Source organism: Cupressus sempervirens, chromosome 9, assembly GCF_028749045.1.
Source record: "Cupressus sempervirens isolate cs-2001-9-10 chromosome 9, ASM2874904v1, whole genome shotgun sequence".
NCBI lineage: Eukaryota > Viridiplantae > Streptophyta > Pinopsida > Cupressales > Cupressaceae > Cupressus > Cupressus sempervirens.
In genome coordinates, this window is record NC_143126.1 from 830152527 (window position 1) to 830175362 (window position 22836).

The 22836-nt window shown below is 36.3% G+C and overlaps 1 protein-coding gene across 1 annotated transcript; it reads left to right on the forward strand.

Annotated features, from left to right (window-relative positions):
• Positions 1–15449: 15449 nt before the first annotated feature.
• LOC149541250 (proline-rich receptor-like protein kinase PERK8) lies at positions 15450–21744 on the forward strand. Its single transcript, XM_089802261.1, has 4 exons — positions 15450–16685; positions 16773–17033; positions 19235–20107; positions 21026–21744. The coding sequence occupies exons 1-4, from the start codon at positions 16238–16240 to the stop codon at positions 21499–21501; spliced, it is 2058 nt and encodes a 685-aa protein (XP_089658387.1). The 5' UTR covers positions 15450–16237; the 3' UTR covers positions 21502–21744.
• The last annotated feature ends 1092 nt before the right edge of the window (positions 21745–22836 follow it).

The window sequence follows — 22836 nt, forward strand, 5'->3', positions numbered from 1 at the left end:
TATCTATATATCAACAAACAATATTTAAAAAGGATTGCACTAACCTTTTTTATAGAAAGAATATTCAAAAAGCCTTCAAATAGCATATCCAATGATTGAATTTGGTGTTTGCTAACTTCAAAAAGTCTTCAAATAGTGTTTGCTAACTTCCAACAACTTGAAACCCATGTTTTCTATCGGAACAATAGAATGCATGTAAGGAAACTCAGGTGCGGAAACAACTTCCTACACTAATCTCATAAGGGAAGTATGATGCAAATCCTATTCAAATCTTCTACACTTACAGATTCAATATCATGTAAATAACAATATTGCAGCCAACCATGCATACAAAAAATAGACAGAGAAAGGAACACATAACACAAGGATTTGCCTGTGGGGAAAAACCTTTTGGTAAAACAACCCCACCCCTTCAGAACCTGCACAATGTATTATCTTCAACACGAGGTTACAATACACTTGCAATGCAAGTTCAACATCAACAACAGAAGACTCTAGTAGCTACTTGCAGTACCAACAATACACCTTTTTCGCATCACATCTCTTCGCAACCCTAAAAATACATTTTACAAAACAAATAATAAGAATAGGAATTATACAAGGTTGAGACACCTTATTCCTAATAATGCACAACAAACAAAAAGCAGAGAATGTATGAAATGGGACCCAAACTTGCTTTGTGACCATTTTGGGTGATTTGACATAGTGTGTACGCACTATAAAGCACTTACGCACTATAGTGCATATGCACTATGTCAAAACACATCTGTCCTTATCCCACCATCCCCCATCCCCTACTCTCTCTCTTTCCCTACTCTCTCTCTCCTCTCCCATCCCCTACTCTCTCTCTCACTGTCCCTCTCCCACTCCCTCTCCCATCGCCTACTCTCTCTCTCTCTCTCTCTCTCTATCTCTCTCTCTCCCTCTGTCTCTCCCTCTCCTACTCCCTCTCCCATCGCCTAATCTCTCACTCTCTCTCCCCCATCCCCTACTCTCTCACTCTCTATCCTCTCCCATCCCCTACTCTCTCTCTCTTTCTCTCCTCTCCCATCCCCTACTCTCTCTCTCCTTCTCCCACTGCCTACTCTCTTGCACCCTCTCTCTTCTCCCATCCCCTACTCTCCCTATCTCACACACTCCCATCTCCCCTCTTTTTCTCAGGCTACTCTCTCTCCCATCCCCTAGTCTCTCTCTCCCTTGTCCCATCCCCTAGTTTCTCTCTCCCTACTCTCTCCCCCTTCTCCCATCCCCTACAATCTCTTGCTTGCTCTCCCTCTCCCACCACCTACTCTCTCTCTCTCTCTCTCTCTCTCTCTCTCTCTCTCTCTCTCTCTCTCTCTCTCTCTCTCTCTCCCTCCCCTCTCCCACTGCCTACTCTCTCTCACCCTCTCTTCTCTCCCATCCCCTACTCTCTAGATCTCTCACACACACTCCCATCCCCCCTCTCTCCCCCTCTCCCACTCTCTCTCCCATTGCCTACTATCTCTCTCTCTCTCTCTCTCTTTCACACACACACACACACTCTCTCTCTCTCTCTCCCCCTTTCTACTCTCACTCTCTCTCTCCCATCCTTCTACTCTCTCCCATCCCCTACTCTCACTCTCTCTCTCCCATCCTATTCTCTATCTCTGCTATCCCCTACTCTCTCTCACTCTCTCTCTCACTTTCTCTCATCCCCTACTCTCTCTCTTACACACACTCCCATCCCCCCTCTCTCTCCCTCTCCCACTCCCTCTCCCACTTCCTACTATCTCTCTCTCACTCTCTCTCTCCCTCTCTATTCTCTCTCTCCCATCCCCCTACTCTCTCTCACACTCTCCCATCCCCTACTCTCACTCTCTCTCCCATCCCATTCTCTCTCTTTGCTACCCCCTACTCTCTCTCACTCTCTCACACTCTCTCCCATCCCCTACTCTCTCTCTTACACACACTCCCATTGCCCCCCCTCTCTCTCTCCCTCTCCCTCTCCCACCACCTAGTCTCTCTCTCCCATCCACTACTCTCTCTCAGGCTACTCTCTCTCTCCCCTCTCCCATCCCCTAAACTCTCTCTTTTATAGATACACACTCCCATCCCCCCTCTCTCTCCTCTCCCATCCCTTACTCTCTAGATCTCTCACACACACTCCCATCCCCCCTCTCTCTCTCCCTCCCCCATCGCTTACTATCTCTCTCTCACTCTCTCCCATCCCCTACTCTTACTCTCTCTCTCCCATCCCCTACTATCTCTCACACTCCCTCCCATCCCCTACTCTCACTCTCTCTCTCCCATCCCCTACTCTCTCTACCACCCCCTACTCTCTCTCTCCCATCCCCTACTCTCTCTCTTACACACATTCTCATCCCCCCTCTCTCTCCCTCTCCCACTCCCTCTCCCACTGCCTACTCTCTCTCCCCCATCCCCCACTCTCTCTCTCCCCACTCTCATCCCCTACTCTCTCTCTTTCATAGACACACACACTTCCATCCCCCCTCTCTTTCTTCTCTTCCATCCTCTACTCTCTAGATCTGTCACACACTCTCCCATCCCCCCTCTCTCTCCCTCTCCCACTCCCTCTCCCACTCCCTACTCTCTCTCCCCCATCCCCTACTCTCTCTCTCCCCTCTCCCATCCCCTACTCTCTCTCTTTCACAGACACACACACTCCCATCCCCCCTCTCTTTCTTCTCTTCCATCCTCTACTCTCTAGATCTATCACACACTCTCCCATCCCCCCTTCTCTCTCTCTCCCTCTCCCACTCCCTCTCCCACCACCTACTATCTCTCTCTCAAGTTCCCTCTCCCTCTTTACTCTCTCTCTCCCATCCCTTACTCTCACTCTCTTTCTCATCCCCTACTCTCTCTCACACTCTCTCCCATCCCCTACTCTCTCTCTCTCTCTCTCTCTCTCTCTCTCTCTCCCATCTCGTACGAGCTCTCTCTGCCACCCCCTACTCTCTCACACACTCTCACACTCTCTCCCATCCCCTACTCTCTCTCTTTGCCACCTCTACTCTCTCTCACACTCTCACACTCTCTTCCATCCCCTACTCTCTCTCTTACGCACACTCCCATCCCCGCTTTTCTCTCTCCCTCTCCCACTCCTTCTCCCACTGTCTACTTTCTTTCTCTCTGATCCCCTACTCTCTCTATCTCTCTTTGCCCTCTCCCATTCCCTACTCTCTCTCTTTCACACACACACCCATCCCCCCTCTCTCTCCTCTCCCATCCCCTATTCTATCTCTTACTCACTCTCCCTCTCCCACCACCTACTCACTCTCTCACTCTCTCCCTATCTACTCTCTCTGCCACTCCCTACTCTCTCTCACATTTTCACACTCTCTCCCATCGCCTACTCTCTCTCTCTCTCTCTCTCTCTCTCTCTCTCTCTTACACACATTTCCATCCCCCCTCTCTCATCACCTACTCTCTCTCTCTCTCTCTCTCTCTCCCCCCTCTCCCATTCCCTACTCTCTCTCTTTCACACACATGCACTCCCATCCTCCTCTCTCTTGTTCTCCCTTTTCTATTTCATCTCCCACCACCTACTCTCTCTCTCTCTCCCCCATCCCATCCCCTACTCTTAATCTCTCTCTCCCATCTTGTACTCTCTCTCTCCCATCTCTCTCTCCCATCTTGTACTCTATCTCTGCCACCCTACTCTCTCTCACACTTCCTCTCTCTCTTACACACATTCCCATTCCCCCTCTCTCTCCCTCTCCCACTCCCTCTCCCATTTCCTACTCTCTCTCTCCCATCCCCTACTCTCTCTCTCTCCACTCTCCCATCTCCTACTCTCTCTCTTTCACACACACCACACACTCCCATCCCCCCTCTCTCTCTCCTCTTTCATCCCCTACTCTCTAGATCTTTCTCACACACACTCCCATCCCCCCCTCTCTCTCCCTCTCCCACTCCCTCTTTCACCGCCTATTGTCTCTCTCACACTCTCTCCCTCTCTACTCTCTCTCCCCCATCCCCTACTCTCTCTCTTCCCTCTCCCATCCCCTACTTTCTCTCTCTATCACCCCTACTCTCTCTCTCACACTCTCACACTCTCTCCCATGCCCTACTCTCAATCTCTTTCCCATCCCATACTCTCTCTTTTCCACCCCTACTCTCTCTCACACTTCATCTCGCTCCCATCCCATACTCTCTTTGCCACCCCGACTCTCTCTCACTTCCTCTCTCTCCCATCCCCTACTCTCTCTCTCTCCCCTCTCCCATCCCCTACTTTCTCTCTATCTCCCTCTCTCTCTCTCACACACACATAGCCATCCCCCCTCTCTCTTGCTCTTGTTTTGCATCTCTTCTTCCCTCTTTATGCACTATTTTGGTCTCAATAGTGTGCACACACTATAGCGTGCACGCGCTATTGAGACCCAAATTCAAAAAGCTTTAGTGTGCACATGCTTTAGGGCATACACACTATTCAAAGCTTTGCATTAAACCAAGCCTAAGGCTTGGTTTTACCTTGGAGATCCAACCCAAAGGTTTGGCATCTATAAATTGGTTTGAGACATTTTTGCTACAAACATACAAAAAATGATTGATTTTTCTTGTGTGCTCTCCTTCAAGATTCCTCATGGTTGAGCATCGATAAGATTAGGTTACATGACATTGTAGGTCTCTGTGTTAGCTATATAACCATATAAATTATTTTTAATTTGAACTATTTCAAGCCTTTCATCTATAATTTTTTTTGAATGTATGTCCATTTTTTGTTAAAAACCAACATGTACTAATTGGGCTGTAGATTTTAGCTCGTTCATCAAATTTTGTAACAACTTATTTTTTTAGAAACTAGATTCCATTCTATACACTTTGAAAAAAAAAGTTTTGATTTTAGATTAGTTTTCAATCATTTCTAGGGGGAGCACACAAATATTTCACGTTTTTGGGATGTGTCTAGTTAAAAAATTCATTTAAAAAAATACACATTATAAAATTACCCGAAAAATCTAGGATAAACTACATAGTGTTAAGTAACTTTTGACCAAAGCATTTAAAGAATTTCAAAAAAAAAGTTAAAATTTTAGGGGGGCCACACTTTGTACTATGTTATGTTTTTTTGGAATAAACAATGCCACTTTTTGTGGCCCCCTTTTTTGAGGACGTAAAACTAAACCATTTTGAAAAAAAATTTAGTAGTTTAGAAACTAGATTCAAAGGACTACTGCTTTTGTTTTTATCATATCTTAAATTTTTGAGCGTAACTATCTTCAAATTCTTGTTGAAGTTCAGAAATTGCTGATTTCAGAAAAAAGGTGTCCACTTATACCCCCCTTTTGGCACCACAACTTGGTGCACTTACCCCCAATAAACATGATTTTAAAGAAATTATTTTACTACATAGATTATGCTTAGACATTGGAGTAAAATTTATGGTAATAAGGATCAATTGTGTACTAGAGTGCCATAATATTGACAAAGATCCCTATGATCTTTCATGCTTGCATGAAGGGTATGATTTTTAGTTTCACTTCACATTTTACATATAATGAAGAATAGAAAGGTACAAATTTAGAAGTTTAACACCTTAAAAAGTGTTGTTGATTGGTTGACTTCAAAATTCAAATTTCAAAATCATCCTCTAACATATCAAATATGCACAAATGGCTAATTTACATATTGAAAATCATCCTCTTTAGAATCCAATTCAATATTGTTTTAATTTTTACATTAATTATACTAATTTATTAATCCTAACTCATCATCCCTATCTATCATTGTGATTCAATAGTTTACCTAACATACTTTAATTCATGTAAGTAGTTTATTTTCTCTTATACTTTTAAATGAAATAAATATTGAATTTTAAGAGTTATGAATGTAATAAATCATTAAACTATGATTTATTTTCCACCATAAATCTATCAATTATATTGGTATTGTTATAATAGTATATTTAGTTTAAACATAGAAACCAATATAATAAATCGTTTAAATAGATGTTGGTTCAATCCATGGTGAAGCAAGCTTCATGAATGACTAATCTTGAAGGCAACTCTATAACTACAATGAGTATTAAGTATTTCATTCATTATCATGAAAGATAAGTTCTTGGAAACAATTGTTAATAAAATATAAATCAATAAATTTGATTAAAAACTACTCAATTAAATGTAATTACCAATATTACAATGTAACTTATTTTCCAATAATTATATAAAAAAATTCAACAAGGTCTTTTAAGCCAAACTTTCATTAAATGAAACATTTGAATAAATAAATTACACATTTGGCATTGTTCAAGGCTATTTGAAAAATCATCAACTTAGTATCTCGTTCCTTCTGCAATATGCACATATTTACCAAACTGATGTCAAATGGAAAATGACTTCAACCTAGAAAGATATTCAACTAAGAGATGTATAAGTTGATAGCACTTCTCTAAATAAATAATTATTACACATCATGGATTTGAAGGATAAAAAATATTACAATCTAAATAATATTTTGAAGTTTCTGAATCAAATGTATTATGGAGAACCCTCTGCTAGGCTTTCCTTGTCATCTTCATTGAGATTACGAGTACCTATAATTTGACTCTTGAACTGTAATAGAATCTTCTAAACATTGCTTCATTTATTTAATGGGAAAAACTTGAGAATATTGACATTTAATGTAATGGGCTTCGCTCCTCTATATTCTTTGTCGCTGTGACATGAATAAACCCAAAATCCAAAGTCGATGCCAATTCACAAACTATCAAACACATCCCAATTCACACAATCCCCCAAATGGGTATCTATCTCACCTTTTTGGTAGTGCGACTGACATGCCATATTCTCCACCACAGATTCTCAAGTCTCTTGTTTTGCTTCTCTATACTTTTTTGTTTACGTGACTTGACAAACCTTACCATCTTAACAAATCCATGAAATAACGAAACAAAATATCTTAACATTAAAAAATAATTGCATTAACCTTGAAATGATGAAGATAGATCTCATCAAGACCACTAACAACATCATTGTGGGATTAAAATTCAACCCTTGCAAGACAAAACCAAACTCAAGATCTTCTTCAATGAACCACACAATTTCTCTGCACATTAAAGATTTAGACAAAACTTACCAAAAAATCCATTTATTCTAAAATGTGATAGTGAAAATCAAAATGGAGAATGATAAAAATATTTCAATAAGAACTCCCTCCAATGTGTACTCTTCACAAGCAATGCACCAGACATTTAAGTTTTGAATTCCATGGAAAGCTGGTGGAGAATCACACAGAGCTTCTCCATTTGGCATTGCTATATGCAAAATCATAATAAACCAACGGGCATAGTAATTTGAAGTTATGTTCGATGAGATTCAAATTTAATTTATGTTGGGCGGGATATATTTAAAATTCAAAATATGCTTTCCGTTTATACCACTTGTCTAGTTTGTGTGTCATGTCAATGATGGATGCTATTCGAAGTCCATGCCATACGATGCTTAAGAGATAAGAGCCATGCCATTTTTTGTGTCTAGATAGATAGCATTGCCTCGGATGATGCAACAAATTATATATACACAAACACCATGACAATAGCATTTTCAAGCCTAATCTTCCATTGCAAAGTTACAGAAGTAGCTAAGGTCTATACCACAAAAGGAAGAAGATGTTACCTTCGATAGTTGCTAAAGTAGAGAAGCAACTTAGTAGTCTATCAATAATAGGTACTATGTAAGATTGTGTATATTTTGTAATTTTCTAGTTTAAATTTAATTTTAATTAATTTATCTATTTGAGTTTTAAATTTATTATTAATTTGTAAAGTGGGTTTGTTAGGTTTTGTATAATCTTCAAAAGTAAGTACTTGCTTTATCTTCTTATTAAGATTATTTTTAGTTCTTTTTAATGTGTTTTTAAAATTATGATCTTACATTGTATCTAATTGTGTAATTAATTTAAATCAAGATCCTACATTCTCATTCAATCTTGCTCAAAACTCTAAGTCAATTCTAATTTCTATGCACAATTTTACCATTTATCTATCCACTCACACAATTCATTTTCCTCTTGAGTCTCATTTTTGCATTCATAGTTCATTTTCTTGCTTATCTTTCTAATTTTTTTTGAACCACTTATTACACCTTGATCCCTGCAACTCCACCTTGAGATTAGTGCCTCCATGTATAGTTCAAACTTGATTTAATCTATACTTGGTACAGATCAAATTGGGGGTTTAATTTAGATGAGATTTAGGGTCCATTTTAGAATATTTTGTTTTCTTGCCAAATGCAGTCAACCCTTGTAAATTTGGAGCAAAAAATCATTGTAAAAGAATGCCTCATCCCCTCATTTCCATGTCACATCTCAAGCAAACATCCATTCTCAAGAAAGACATCGAGAAAGCTATGGCGCATTTGAGGAGTTCAAATAAGAAAGCATCCATTAAAGGCATTTATTCATCATCCATCAAGCATTCATGTAGGTTCTTCCATGGATCTAACTTCTTTATTCATAGGAGGCAAAGGAGTTGGTCACCAAAGTAGGAGATCTATATTCATTCATTCAAGTCTTCTCCTTCTTCCTCTTCAACCTAGAATTGAGGTGAATTACAAGCATGCACTAAAGTTGTTTTTGTGAAATACAAGCATCTAAGATACTGAGGACTTCTCCACAAGACTAAGCCAAATAATACTAATCCCTCCCCATGATTGCCACCTCCCTCATCCTTGATAAAGGTAAATAGATTAAGATGGACTACAATGATGTTAATACTAGTAGTGGTTACAAAATGTCTACTGTCCATGAACATTGTGCATCTAATGATGGGGAGATTCACAAAATTAAGGATGAGATGGATACCATGGATGTGAGGTACAACATATTGGCCACCTATGAGTTGAGGGTCATGCATTTCTTTGCTACAACCCTAATTCTATTGCAGGAAGAAAAAGATAATTAGGGGTAAAAGCACAAACCTATGTCACCTTTTATAAAGAAATGGGATATTAGAATGTGACAGTTCAACATTAATGACAAAAAAAATGGTATTTGTGTTTAGAATTTGAAGACGATGTAAACTGATGAAATGTGTAGAATTGGATGAATTTTATGCCCATCATTTTTATAATTTTTTTGAGTAAGAATTTATTCATTTTATTTTATTTTGAAGTCCCTTTTTTAACTGTAAAAAAATAGGGTATAGGTCCCGTCAAAAAAAAAAATGCAAATCATCTTTTTTTGTTCTAATTTGAAAACATCTTATAGGTGACATTTATAGCTAGGGAGCAAAAAAAGAAATAATTATTTTTGATGCATATCTTCTTTGTTATAAGTACTCAAGTTCGACCTTTGCGAAAGCCAATAGTTTTTTCCTCTCATCAAAACTTCCCAATCAAATCTACACCTTCTTGAAAAAAATTTACATATTCATGAAGAGGACTCTCTCCTCTAGAGATAAATATAATTTTTTAGTTTTTTTGATATGATTTACTATTCATAATAATAAGTTTCTGGATTAGATTGTGTAAAGATTTTTTCATCAACATTTTGAATCACACTACATGATCCATCATCAGGATGAGAGAGCAAGAGGTGTAAAGATTTTTTTACACCTCTTGCTCTCTCATCCTGATGATGGATCACGTAGTGTGATTCGAAACGTTGATGAAAAAATCTTTACACAATCTAATCCAAAAACTTAGTATTATGACTATCATGGATTGTGGAAATCTGATCACATTAAATGATTTACTATTTTTTTTTCCTTTTTTGAGAAAGCATGTTTGAAATGTTGAAATATCGACTCATACTATTTTGAAATTATAATATATTATAACTAATCAAAATACTCAAAAAATTATATAATGATGATATTGAATCTGAGATCTATAAAGGGGTATTTTTAGTTTTTGAAAAAAAAAGATTTTTGGTAGAGAAATGAAATTTGACCAAAATAGGTTTTGGTATCATGAACGGTGACATAGATCTATTCTTTTACCCTCAGGAGGACTCAAATGATGAGGAAACTGTTTGCCTTCCTTACTGAAGATTGGACTCAACTTCTACTAACTAAGCCCAAGGAGGGCGAGAATTTGAAGTGATGGTTTTTATTTTGTTAGTCTTATTTTACAGCTATTGGAGGATCCTTGGGATCCAACTTCATATTTTTTTAAATGGTCTACATGGCACAAAACCTCTGTTGATTTTTTTAGTGAATTCCATTAATAGTCGTAATGGTGTTATGATGCCGCTTCTAGTAGGAGGGTAGATAGTAATTACTTTTCTATGCTTTCAACAAATAGTTTGCTTACCGTTAGTAGGAAAATTGTGAGGTTTAACTAGTTATGTTTTGTGAATCTATGTTTTTGGATTCGATTGTGTATATATTTTTAGGATCAATATTTCAGATCACACAATGCGATCCATCATTACGATGAGAGAAAACAAGAATAGTAAGATATGTTGATCAAGCCTCACCCCCAGGGGACTAAAAAACAATAGAGGGGGCAAGAGAAGCACGTAGAACGATGGTTATGTTCGCTTGAGTTTTTGATGTTAAGGGAAATGATAAACTAACAATATGTTGTGGATTACTCTCATTATACTATTGCTATAAATTGTGCATTAACATATGATTATATCTTCATAAGTGAACCCCCTTGTTTTGACTACTTTTAGTATTTACAAAAAAAATAAAATATTAAAGTATATACTAAATACAAGAAGAAATAAATAACTAGAGGTAAAAATGTTTTTTGCCACCAAAAATTAGAAAAAAATGTTTATGGAAACTTCTTTCAGTTTCTTTTAGTCATAACTCCAAAATTTCCATTCTTCACTTCAACATTCTTATAGGACATGATTAGGAAACATAGTTATAGATTTGAGAGCCAGGAAGCATAGTTATAGTTTCAGTGCACCGATGATTGTGCACAACCAGTTTAGCAAATTCTTAGCAAGAGCCCAATGAAACTAATTTTTAGATCTAAAATCAGGTGCTCACAGATGATGTAATTGTTCATCTACCTAAAACAATTCACAATGCTAGAGACGTTGAAGCTTAATGCCATTACCAAAACCTTACGCCTATCATGTCAAATGCCTCATAGAAACCCAATAATTCACAAAGGGATAGGCAAAGGCATTGCCAAACTTTTTAAAGATATTGAACTCATTGACAGTTGCAAGCAGATTGTTCAACTCTACAATGAGTTCAAAAGTTGCAAGCAAATTGTTCAGCAATACATAAACTACAACGTTATCAAATCTCGCTAAGAACTAGACAATGTCTCAAAGAGTGCAAATGAATGTTGAGTAGCGGGGATGATTGCAGGAGGGCCATTTGGGCAATGGCAGTTTAGAAACTTCTAGACCCAAATGTAATTTATCTTATTAAACTATTGTATTTGTAAATTCACACTTTGTTAACATTTAAATACAAATATATACTTACTTATTTTAGTTTGACCTAATGATTTAACTAATTAAATATATTTGTAAATCTAAAATTCTGTTTACTAAATCAACAAGTTCATTGTATACTTTTCAAATTTTTTGTTGTTGTTATTTATTTATATTTTATTAAATTTTTATAAAATTGTATATTAGTTAATTATTATATTAGAATGTGCATTTGAAAAAATCATTTAAAGATTTTTTTTTTACAACATATAGATTATCATATGTAAGTGTTTTTCAATATTTTTTTATCATAATTAATAAAATGTGCCATCTTAAGTTTGAGATCAATATTAGCTTCAGATTAGATTTTATATCTTGTAAGATCAAGCTTAAACTATAGTTAGATTAATATCAAAAGAAGTTAATGTTAGAATTTATATTATTTTAACTTAATAATTGTAATAAATATGATTTTTTTGGTTGAAAGTCATTATTAAAATGTTTTACCTTTTCTTGTTCAAAAAAATATAAACAATAAAAAAACTATTTGAAATATTGACAACACAATTTTTTTTGTCTTTTCTTTAATACTTTTATTTTACATTATTTAAAATTATCTAATTATTTTATTGTTTTGTAAACAATAATTTAGATTAATTTTTTTGGTTCTATAGATAAGATATAAGATAAGATAAGATAAATTCATTAATCTCTAAAAACTTATAGAACAAGAAGCAAAGAACCAACAGACCACCAAACAGTGGTCAGGAAAGCAAACAAAAGAGAAAAGAAAACCAGATATAAGATGTAGACTAAGGGTTCTTCCTAGGCTGGAAGAAGTCCAGCACTGAAAGATACAGACCCAGGGGAGGGAGAGCATGTAGTCGTCTTTGAGATTTGCTATTGTCATGGACCACACAAATGAATATCATTAGCAAGGATTTGATTTCACATTATAAACTATGAAAAATGTTGCTTACTAATCAAATTATAGAAGTTGTAATAAATGTTGTGCTCATATAAGATCATAAAAGTTTTTTCTTTTAGACTATATTTTACTTTAAATATTCAAAAACAAATTCAATATTTTTCAAAATATTATCATACTTTGAACAAAATAAATAATCGACTAAAGCTCTTTCGGAACTCTTGTTATACTATATAAGTATAATTATTCATTTACTTGTCCAAATATTTCATCGCCATACAATTCCCATTCATTTGTTTAGGTCAAATGTCTCATTTGTTTAGGTGTAACAAACCTTCAATGATGCCTTTCTCAAAACGGCCCGCCACACAGAGTCAAAGTTGTAACACAAACAAACTAGCAAACCTACATAAATTATTATTATTAATTATTATAGTGTCGTCATCGAATATTTTCCACGTAGAGAAGAATATGAATCATTTAAAAAAATGGAAAAGTGTCTTTATTAGGTAATCACCGTATCACTTGCAATGTACGTAAAAATATTTTAATACGATAGGATCCGAAGTACCCATCCGTGAAGTCCCATCTTACCCCAAAACAAAAAACATAGAAAAAAAAAAACACAAACAATAGAAGCACGCCAATAATATTGTCTAAATAACACATCTGAGCCTCCAACGAGGTCTCACGGATGCTCAGCAAGGACGGTTCATGGGGGATACAACATTATTTTTATTGTGATGTGAATATCAGGATTTAACTGTATGATTTTTGAGTCAAACTCGATGACCCATGTTTCATGAGTAGTGATTCAACTTGAATCCATCTCTCATGAGAATAAATGGAACACTTAGCACTCATTGGATCTAGGTGATGCTCACAGGGGTGAAGCACCGGGACTTCCCGGGAGGTCACCCATCTCAGTACTACTCCAGCCTGAGCGCGCTTAACTACGAAGTTTCCTCCACAGTTAAACCCAAAGCTTGCAACCCCATTTGCAAAACCTTCACCAAGTGTTGTGCCTTATGAACCATTCATTAGAAAGCCCCTTAAGCTCATCAATTGATAAGTAGGAGATGATTTCCACAGCTAGTCAAATTGTGATGTGAATATCAGGATTTAACTGTGTGATTTTTGAGTCAAACTCGATGACCCATGTTTCATGAGTAGTGATTCATGGGTCATCGAGTTTGACTCAAAAATCACACAGTTAAATCCTGATATTCACATCACAATTTGACTAGCTGTGGAAATCATCTCCTACTTATCAATTGATGAGCTTAAGGGGCTTTCTAATGAATGGTTCATAAGGCACAACACTTGGTGAAGGTTTTGCAAATGGGGTTGCAAGCTTTGGGTTTAACTGTGGAGGAAACTTCGTAGTTAAGCGCGCTCAGGCTGGAGTAGTACTGGGATGGGTGACCTCCCGGGAAGTCCCGGTGCTTCACCCCTGTGAGCATCACCTAGATCCAATGAGTGCTAAGTGTTCCATTTATTCTCATGAGAGATGGATTCAAGTTGAATCACTACTCATGAAACATGGGTCATCGAGTTTGACTAAAAAATCACACAGTTAAATCCTGATATTCACATCACAATTTGACTAGCTGTGGAAATCATCTCCTACTTATCAATTATTTTTATTATATTCAAATTCAGATGTTTTTTTATACAAATTATGGCTGAAATTTTAGAAAATTGTTATAAGAGATTATATATATTTGTTTATTGTATAATTTTTGAACTAAATTTTTGTTATAGACAGTATTAAAAAATAAAATAAAAATAGTTCTATTATTTAGATTTTGGTATTTTTATACATTTGATTATAACAAATTGTATCATTCTATAAGGAGTCATATGTAAGGAGATAATTTTTCAAAGTGATTCAAATATTAAACTAGACAAGAATATACATATACAAATTTTAATTTTAATTTTTATCATCCAAATGTACAAATAATAGATTGTCAAAAATTGATATACATCTAAATCATCCTTCTACCTTGTGTGAGTCTAAAAGACTACTTCCATAGGCCAATTATGTTAAGATCATATATAAGATCAAAAAATTTAAACTAAAAGAAAAAAGAAAAAAAGAAAAAATAAAATTTTATATATATATATATATATATATATATATATATATAATTAATGTTATTTGATAAATAATTATTTTAGTATACATAGTATTTTTTTAAAAATCAAAATAATTAAATTGATAGATGCTATTATTTATTTATTTAATAAAGCAAATTTTTTTTTGTTATACGAACTATTTTTCAATGAAATTAATTAAATTATGTAGATGTTGGTACTTCTCTATAATTGATTAGAACAAAATGAGATCCTTTCATCAAAAAACTACATGCAAGGAAATGCTTTCTACAAAAATCGTCTAAATATTGAACGGTGATCACAACAAACCTATAAAAAATGGGATAAAATGAACAAGTATACATCTAAATCATCTTTCCAATTGGTCAAAGCCTAATAGACTACACAAATTTGGATAAAATGAACAAGTATACATCTAAATCATCTTTCCACTTGGTCAAAGTCTAAGAGACTACTTCCATAGACCAATTATCAAGATCTCTTCGCATAGGGGTTAAGATATATATATATATATATATATATATATATATATATATATATATATATATATATATATATATATATATATATATACACATGTTTTAGGGAAAATAAAAATAATAGAAATTGTTTATTTGATAAAGTAAATTTTCAATATAAAGAGTATAAGTCAATGGGCCATGGCTCACAAAGAGCCCACTAGGATCAAGTCTTGCTGAGTGCAAGGCTCGGAGATCATGCCGCTTGGTCTGAACCCTCCATCAAAAAGAATAATAATATAAACAATATCATTTTAATGAAAATAATTAGATTATATAGATATATGTATTCCTCTATAACTGATTATAACCAAATAATCATATATATTAAAATGTACAAAACTTCACACAACACAATAAAAATGTGAACCTTAATGACCACCTCCCCAATAAAGTCAACTCTATGCTTCAATCAGCTAATAGCATGTTTACAACGTACATTAACATATATATATATATATATATATTTTTTTTTTTTTTGAACTTACACCAAAATCAAAGTGGAGCCTCACCAACTCGGTATAAAAATAGAATTTGAAATCAACAGATGAAATCAGGGTGGACTTCAACGCGATCTGTGGCTTATCTAGTCCATAGGACAACACCATCAAATAGCTAGGAGGATTTTTTAAGTTCAAAAATACAACAGCGAATCCACTGTTTAGTTTAAACCAACATACATTTTAAAAACCAGCTGCCATAGAGAAAAGTAACATTCAACAAGCTTGAAGGGAACAGTGTGATTTTAAAAAGCATTGTCAGGTAACAGAGCACATAGGTTAAATTCAAATAAGCATCACTGTAGGTACCTAGGTCACGCCCAAACGTTATGGAGGTCTCCCAAGAATAATTGTCAGGAGTGGTTTGGGCAATGTGCCGTGTAGTTCTTTCTCTAAACTATTCATTTGAAAGTTGTTGATACAGTATTTAACAGGGCCTTAATCTCTATAAGCTAATTATAGACATTGAAATGCGAACCACATGTATTCAAAAAAATATGACTGATACTGATTCCTGCTCTGCACCAGCTTCTCCCTTTGTCTTGTTGTCTTTATTTTACTCGACTTGTTCTGCAAATATGCCATTGTTATTGGCATGGATATGAAATCCTGTTTCACTCCTGCCTTTTTTCCTCCGGGTTTGTTCTTTGCCTTAATAAAGCCAAGGATTCTGCCATAGTTTTGTTTCATGCAAATGAAACTCTCTTTCACTCCTGCCTCTTTTTCTCCCGAAGGCTTGGTCTATGCCTTTTTTTCCCAGGGCTTGTTCTATGGCTGAATGGAGCCTGGTAATGTGTAATGCATACAAAAACCAGTAAAGCCTCATTGTCGGTGGGGGCTTGAGAATGCAAATGAAAATGAGAATGGGAATGGGGAGGGTGATGATGTGGGTATTTTTGTCAATGGTGTTATTGATACTAGGAAGTAGAGCAACAAGGGTAGAAGTGGGAGTCCTGATGGAAATGAAGAGGGCATTGGACCCAAGTGGAGAGATATTGAGCTCATGGGTGGATGGAGGAAATCCATGCAGTGGGTCTTTTAAGGGAGTTGCCTGCAATGACCGTGGTAAGGTGACCAACATTTCATTGCAGGGCTATGGATTATCAGGTTCCATTCCTCCTGCAGTTGGCAGGTTGAAGTGCCTCAGTGGGCTCTATTTGCATTATAACAGCCTTCAAGGTGAAATACCAAAGGAACTCTCTAACTTGACGGACCTTGTGGACCTCTATCTGAACGTGAATGAACTATCCGGGTTCATTCCCAAGGAACTGGGCTCCATGTCTAACTTGCAAGGTACACAAAACAAATGGGTACTTAGTTTCTTTATTTACTTTTGTTATGTTTTGCACCCAATTGACTCAACTTGGATTCATTGTGCAGTGTTACAGCTGTGCTGCAATGGATTGACGGGGCCTATACCCAAGGAGTTGGGGTCGCTGAAGAAACTAAGTGTTCTTGCGTTGCAGGACAATGATCTGAGTGGAGCAATACCGGCCTCTCTTGGAGGGCTCAGCATGTTGACAAGGCTGGATCTCAGTTCCAATTCCCTCTTTGGTCCCATTCCTAGAACTCTCTCTAACCTCCCTCATCTAACTCTTTTGGACGTAAGGAACAATAACTTGTCTGGAAATACTCCAAAAGGTGATTCCTATAACAGCAAATACTGATTGCAGTTTTATCTTCTTTTAATTCTAATGTTTTAGATGGAATACAATAACTTTTGTTGTATAATGCTCGCAATGGCAAGGGCAGTAATCATAGGCAGTGGTCAAATCAAAATGTACAGCCTGTAAAAGATGAATGAATGAATGGGAGTTTTCAATGAAGGGCTTTTGTTTTGATTGCAATAAAACTCTCAGCTAGATCTCGACGCTCTCCATTAATTTCCTCCGCAGCTTTTGCTGTGTACGGTCAAAGAATTTATTATCCAGGTTTTCTAAGCTTTGTAGGCTGTTGCTCCATTGTACCCAATTTAAGAGCCTTATGCAAGGGCTTCCATTAGTTATCCAAGCAGGTACTATCATTACATAGCCTATTTTAGGAATGAACATATCCAATGCCTACTTTTTGAGTACCTACTAGATGGTTACTTTTCAAAATGGAACTGCAGAAGAACCGCTGCAATGCCTTTATATCTTACTTTCTCTGATTTGTCATAAATTTTCTTCTGAAACAATAACTACTCCAATATTAGGGAGAGATTGTATGCTGCTTCCGTTTTAATCTATGCCTATTTGAGGGAAATGTAAGTATCCGAGGTATAAAAAAATACAGCTGAATCTTTCTGTCTCCCCATGGACCTCTCTTAACCAACAATGTAGTAGTAAACCCTGATTGAGATGAATAATATATAAACCAAGGCTTATAGAAACCCTTCATATTGCACCATAATGACAAAAAGATTACGGTAATAATAATACAAGGGTATAAGCACCTCCTAACAGACCTCTCTAAGTTTCTATTGAGAAAGAAAGAAAGAAATTATCATAGTGCTGAAAAATAACTATATTAAGGGTTAATTGTTCTGTAACAGACCTATACTTAAAATCCCCACAGTGAAATATTGTGCATTAAACTCAACAAATGGGAACTTATGACGACCTTGTTTGGTAGCATGGAGACCATCTTCACCACCTGGACAATGTAGCATTCTCCCCACCCTTTTCAACATCTTCTATTTCAGCTGCCTCCTTATTTAGTACATAGTCACATCATGGATTTTGGATAAGAATGTGCTTTTTTTTGGTTTGATGGTAAAGGGTGGGTTTTGGGAAGAACCCAAACCCTTGTCCATGATTCTACAACACGTTTCTGCTACAAACTAAACACTGCAAACTCCGTCTCTATGCGTCTGCATTCTTTTTACATCCACTGGCATTATTTGGTTATAATCCACCTGCAAATGAAGTTCCAAGACATCCATTGATCATGCTCGTGCACTATCATATCCTTGGGGAGAGCTCAACCTCAGACTCCAACATTAGAACCAAGCAGTCCAAACACTTGACCACACTCTATTGACAAATGAAAGGCAATTGATCTTCAGATGTCATGTTCTATGTTTTATCTGTAATTTTGTTGTTCCATAGATCCTACATTGCCTGTTTTTTTTCCCATTAGATATTAATAATACTTTATTTTTTCAGGAGACCAAGTTTCTACGACAAAGTTGCCAATAAAACCTAAAACCCAAGAAAGCATAATAGTTGCCCAGCTTTCTCACCAACTTTACAATCTTCTTGCTCTTTGCTTATAATATGCACAATCTATTTATTGGATTGATTTTGCATTTCATTGCACTCTATACAAGGAGATTTGACACTATACTTCCAGTCTCTAATTACCTAAAATACTAGTTTTATATTGTACCTGTAATTTTTTTGTTCTTCCATAGATCCTATGTTGCCTGATTATTTTTTCTATTAGCTATTAATAAAACTTTCAATCCATTTTAGTACGTTCAGTATAATAAACTTAAACTATAATGACCAAAAACCAAGTCTTTAAAAATAAAGTTGTCAGTGAAACCTAAGAAAGAGTTGTAGTTATCCCAGCATTCTCACCAACTTTTCAGGCATCCTTGTTCTTAGCTTATAATATGCACATGTATTTATTGACTTGATTTTTGCATTGCATTGCACTCTTTGCCAGGAGGTTTGACACTTAACATCTCAGATCTTTGTTCCAGTCTCTAATTGTCTACAATACTTATAACCATTTCATCGCTCCATAAGTTAGCATTAGTTTTATGGAATCATAATGTGATTTTCTCTTTGAAGCTACTGTTTTCTGTTCAATTACATGCTTAACACAGGCTGAACTTGTTTCTGATGTGGTTGAAGGTTTGAAAGGAATGCGAGACGGATTCCAGTATGGAAACAATTCAAAGCTCTGTGGAGAGGGTTTTGTTGGACTAAGGCAATGTAAGTCGAGTTTGTCTTTCATACGACCAGAACCTTTAGGTTCAGAGGCACCAAACATCACTGGGAAGGTTCCAAAGCTCTCAGTATCTCCCTTGCAGCAAATTCCACAGAGCACAGATGTGTCAAATAGTTGCAAGGATTGCTCCAAACCCTCTAAAACTCCTGGCCTTGCCATTGTTTTAAGTGTGATTGCTTTAATATCTGGAGGAATTATGGTTGGTGTGTTTATGTTTTCATGGTTTCGAAGACGCAAACAAAAGATTAGCAGTGCTTATGAGACAGCAGAGAGTAGGTTAAGCACTGATAATTCAAAGGACATTAGCAAGAAGTGCATCACTCCTTTGATTAGTCTTGATTATTCAAAGGATTGGGATCCCTTTGCGCATGGAAGTACAGGCTCGCAGAATCTACAGAGTTTTAGGTACAATCTTGAGGAAATTGAATCTGCAACACAGTATTTCTCTGAAAAAAATCTGCTAGGAAGGAACAGCTATTCTGCTGCTTACAAAGGGGTGTTGAGAGATGGATCTGTTGTAGCTATCAAAACCATCAATAAGATGAGTTGCAAGACAGAGGAGTTGGAATTCCAAGACGGTCTTAAATCTCTTTTGAAACTTAGGCATGCAAATGTGGTTAGATTAAGAGGGTTTTGCTGTTCCAGAGGCAGGGGTGAGTGCTTTCTGGTTTATGATTTCGCACCTAGTGGAAATCTGTTGCAATTTTTGAATGCAAAAGACGGGAAGCATCTCGATTGGTCTGCAAGAGTGAGGATTGCACATGGTATTGCCAAAGGTAAATTCCCAAACCTTCTTTTCAAGGGATTCTTCTTTTCCTTCCTTTATTTTGTCAACATAAATGTACTGGCAGCACAAAACAAAAACGTTAGTTATTAACACTGTTTTGATACAAATACTGTGGGGCCAATTCACCTTGACCTACACCCTCATATTGATATTATAATACTAGATTCTACTCTCAATTGGCTGGCCAAACTATCAGAACGTATTTATAAGTATGGAATAAAAAATCAACATCCATTGACTAGGAGCAATATCCTAAAGGCTAAAACTACTGGGCTACCTGATCAATTGGCTGGATCAATATAGCAGAATGTATTGTTTAAGTACATTAGGAATATTTGCTACTCCCCTGACTACAAGTATTATCCCAGCACAGTTCTCAGATCATAATGATATATATTTAAATTTTAAACATATCTTATCTGTCTTTATGCACAGTTTTTGATTAAACAAGCCCTAGGGTTATTGGTTCAAACCTCACAAGAGTTTCATACAGTCTACATATCCGTTCTAAGTGACAAGTATCACAGTGATGATGTTAAGCAGATTAGTTATCGGAAGTATTATTGACTATTTCCTGCTGAGGTGGTAGGCACCTGAGTAATCCTTCATAAATGCTGACCATGATGCTAGCCAGATAAATAATTCTTGTTTAGCATTTTGCTTTTTTGGTTGAATCCACCAGCATAAATAAATACATGAGCTTAAATCAATGTTGATGCCTCTTGGAGAAGCATACACGTTAGCTGTGCTGCCCTATTGAGACCAGATTTGGCGTCCAGTAATATTGTCGATGAAACATTGAACAGTAAAAAGAAAGTAAGACTTAACATACACATTTCAGTTACTATTGTTAATTCTTCTTGGCCTTGTATTTAGTAGATGCTATATTTATAGATGCATATTGCAGGTATTGAGTATCTGCATGAAGGCATGGGCAAAGCTGTTGTGCATCAGAACATCTCAGCCAAGAAGATTCTTCTTGACCAACACATGAATCCTCTTCTTTCAGATTGTGGGCTACACAAGCTTTTGGCAGACGACATAGTATACTCAATCCTCAAAGCTTCTGTAGGAACGGGATGTTTGGCTCCAGATTACACTACGGTAGGCCGTTTTACAGAGAAGAGTGATGTGTATGCTTTTGGAATCATACTCTTGCAGCTTATAACAGGTGAGAAGATAAGCTCTACAATAAGGCCTCTTGTAGAGACTGGGAAGCTTGAGGAATTCATTGATATAAATCTAGGTCAAAATTATTCAAAAGTGGAGGCCTCTAATTTGGCAAAACTTGCATTGGACTGCACCGGTGAAAGCCCTACCCAAAGGCCTGCCATCAATGTTGTAATGCAACAGCTGGGTAAACTTGACGAGGAGCAAGCATGAATTCCATCTTCACTATAATATTCAGCCTGTCTGGAATTTTGCCCATTTCCTGAAATCCATCCAGCAGGTGTTGCTTATTTCCTAACCTTGTTTATATCACACTGGGGTTCTAAAGATTGTACTTCTGATTTCACCGAAAGAACAAACCATTTCAAAAAAATTCTGGCAAGTTTTTATCTTTCAAGGTTTTGACATTGCATTGGAACTTTTTACATGAAATGCTTATTATCATCTTTACATTTAGCTCGGCTCTCTTTCGTTGTTTTCAAAATGCTCGTTAATGCAGGCACTTAAAATTTGATGAGTACCTTATTTTCAATTATAATTTTGAATTTTTTAATTCAAGTCCTCATTCCTACATTATTCTCATACCATTTTTAGTTTCAAACTTTCAAATTCAATGGTCTTTTCCCTTAATCAGATGTACATATGCAAAACGGTTCTCTAATTGACTGCATAGAAAGAAAGCATGGATTAACCGTTGTAAAAGCTTGGATAATTTTACTTGCTATTTTGGAAAGTGGATGAAGTCACGTTTAGCTTGATAATTGTAGAAAAACTGTTATCTAGAAGATTTGGAATATTCAATGCTTTGTCATAGAATCTTACTTCTTTCTGTTTGATAAATGGTTTGATTTTTGTGTTACTCCTTAGGTTTGTTGAGTTAGACCACTTGGGTAGATCACACACTTGTTTTGTTGTCGTTGTCTTGCCAGATATACAGACCTTTGTTCTATTGTTTGTGGGCACTAACAGTGTGATGGAGGGGTCGTTGCAGAGTCACAATCCTTTCCTATTTAGTCGTAATTATCGACCCAAATGTGTCTATTTGGGGTAGGAACAAGTTGATGGGGGTTGTCTTCAATTGTTCGTTTCTTTTGGATGTTTCTCGGATTTAAGTTTGCTGCTATTGCCTATCTAGGTTCTGTTATCATCCATCCTATTCTTCCACCTCTGTAAACTACGCAAGTTTTGCAGAGATCAATTCAAATTAATCAGATTCCCGCAATTATTTATACGTACAAAAAAGTTTCAGTTTTTGGGAATTTGATTGTGTGCATATTTTTATCATAAATGTTTCGTATCACACACAGAGATCAACTTTTTCATTTTTTAACTGTTGTTCAATTCAAAATGACAGGTAATGAAATTAGCTACTCCAAGAGTGCACATGCATAGAAATAAGTCTAATCTTGTCACTCGTGGAATAATAAATTAACCACTTGCAATAACTAATATTTATAACTATTTGTAGAAAGGAAATCTAAACTAGTCACACACTAACAGATAAAACAAATCCATTCTACTTCGCAGCAGAAAGGGAAATAACTTCAG

Excerpts from the sequence above, each read along its gene's own strand:
- LOC149541250 (XM_089802261.1), top strand. The coding sequence starts at position 16,238 with ATGCAAATGAAAATGAGAATGGGAATGGGGAGGGTGATGATGTGGGTA. Across the intron at positions 17,034-19,234 it reads GTCTGGAAATACTCCAAAAG|GTTTGAAAGGAATGCGAGAC; the intron begins GTGATTCCTATA and ends ATGTGGTTGAAG. Across the intron at positions 20,108-21,025 it reads TGCACATGGTATTGCCAAAG|GTATTGAGTATCTGCATGAA; the intron begins GTAAATTCCCAA and ends TGCATATTGCAG.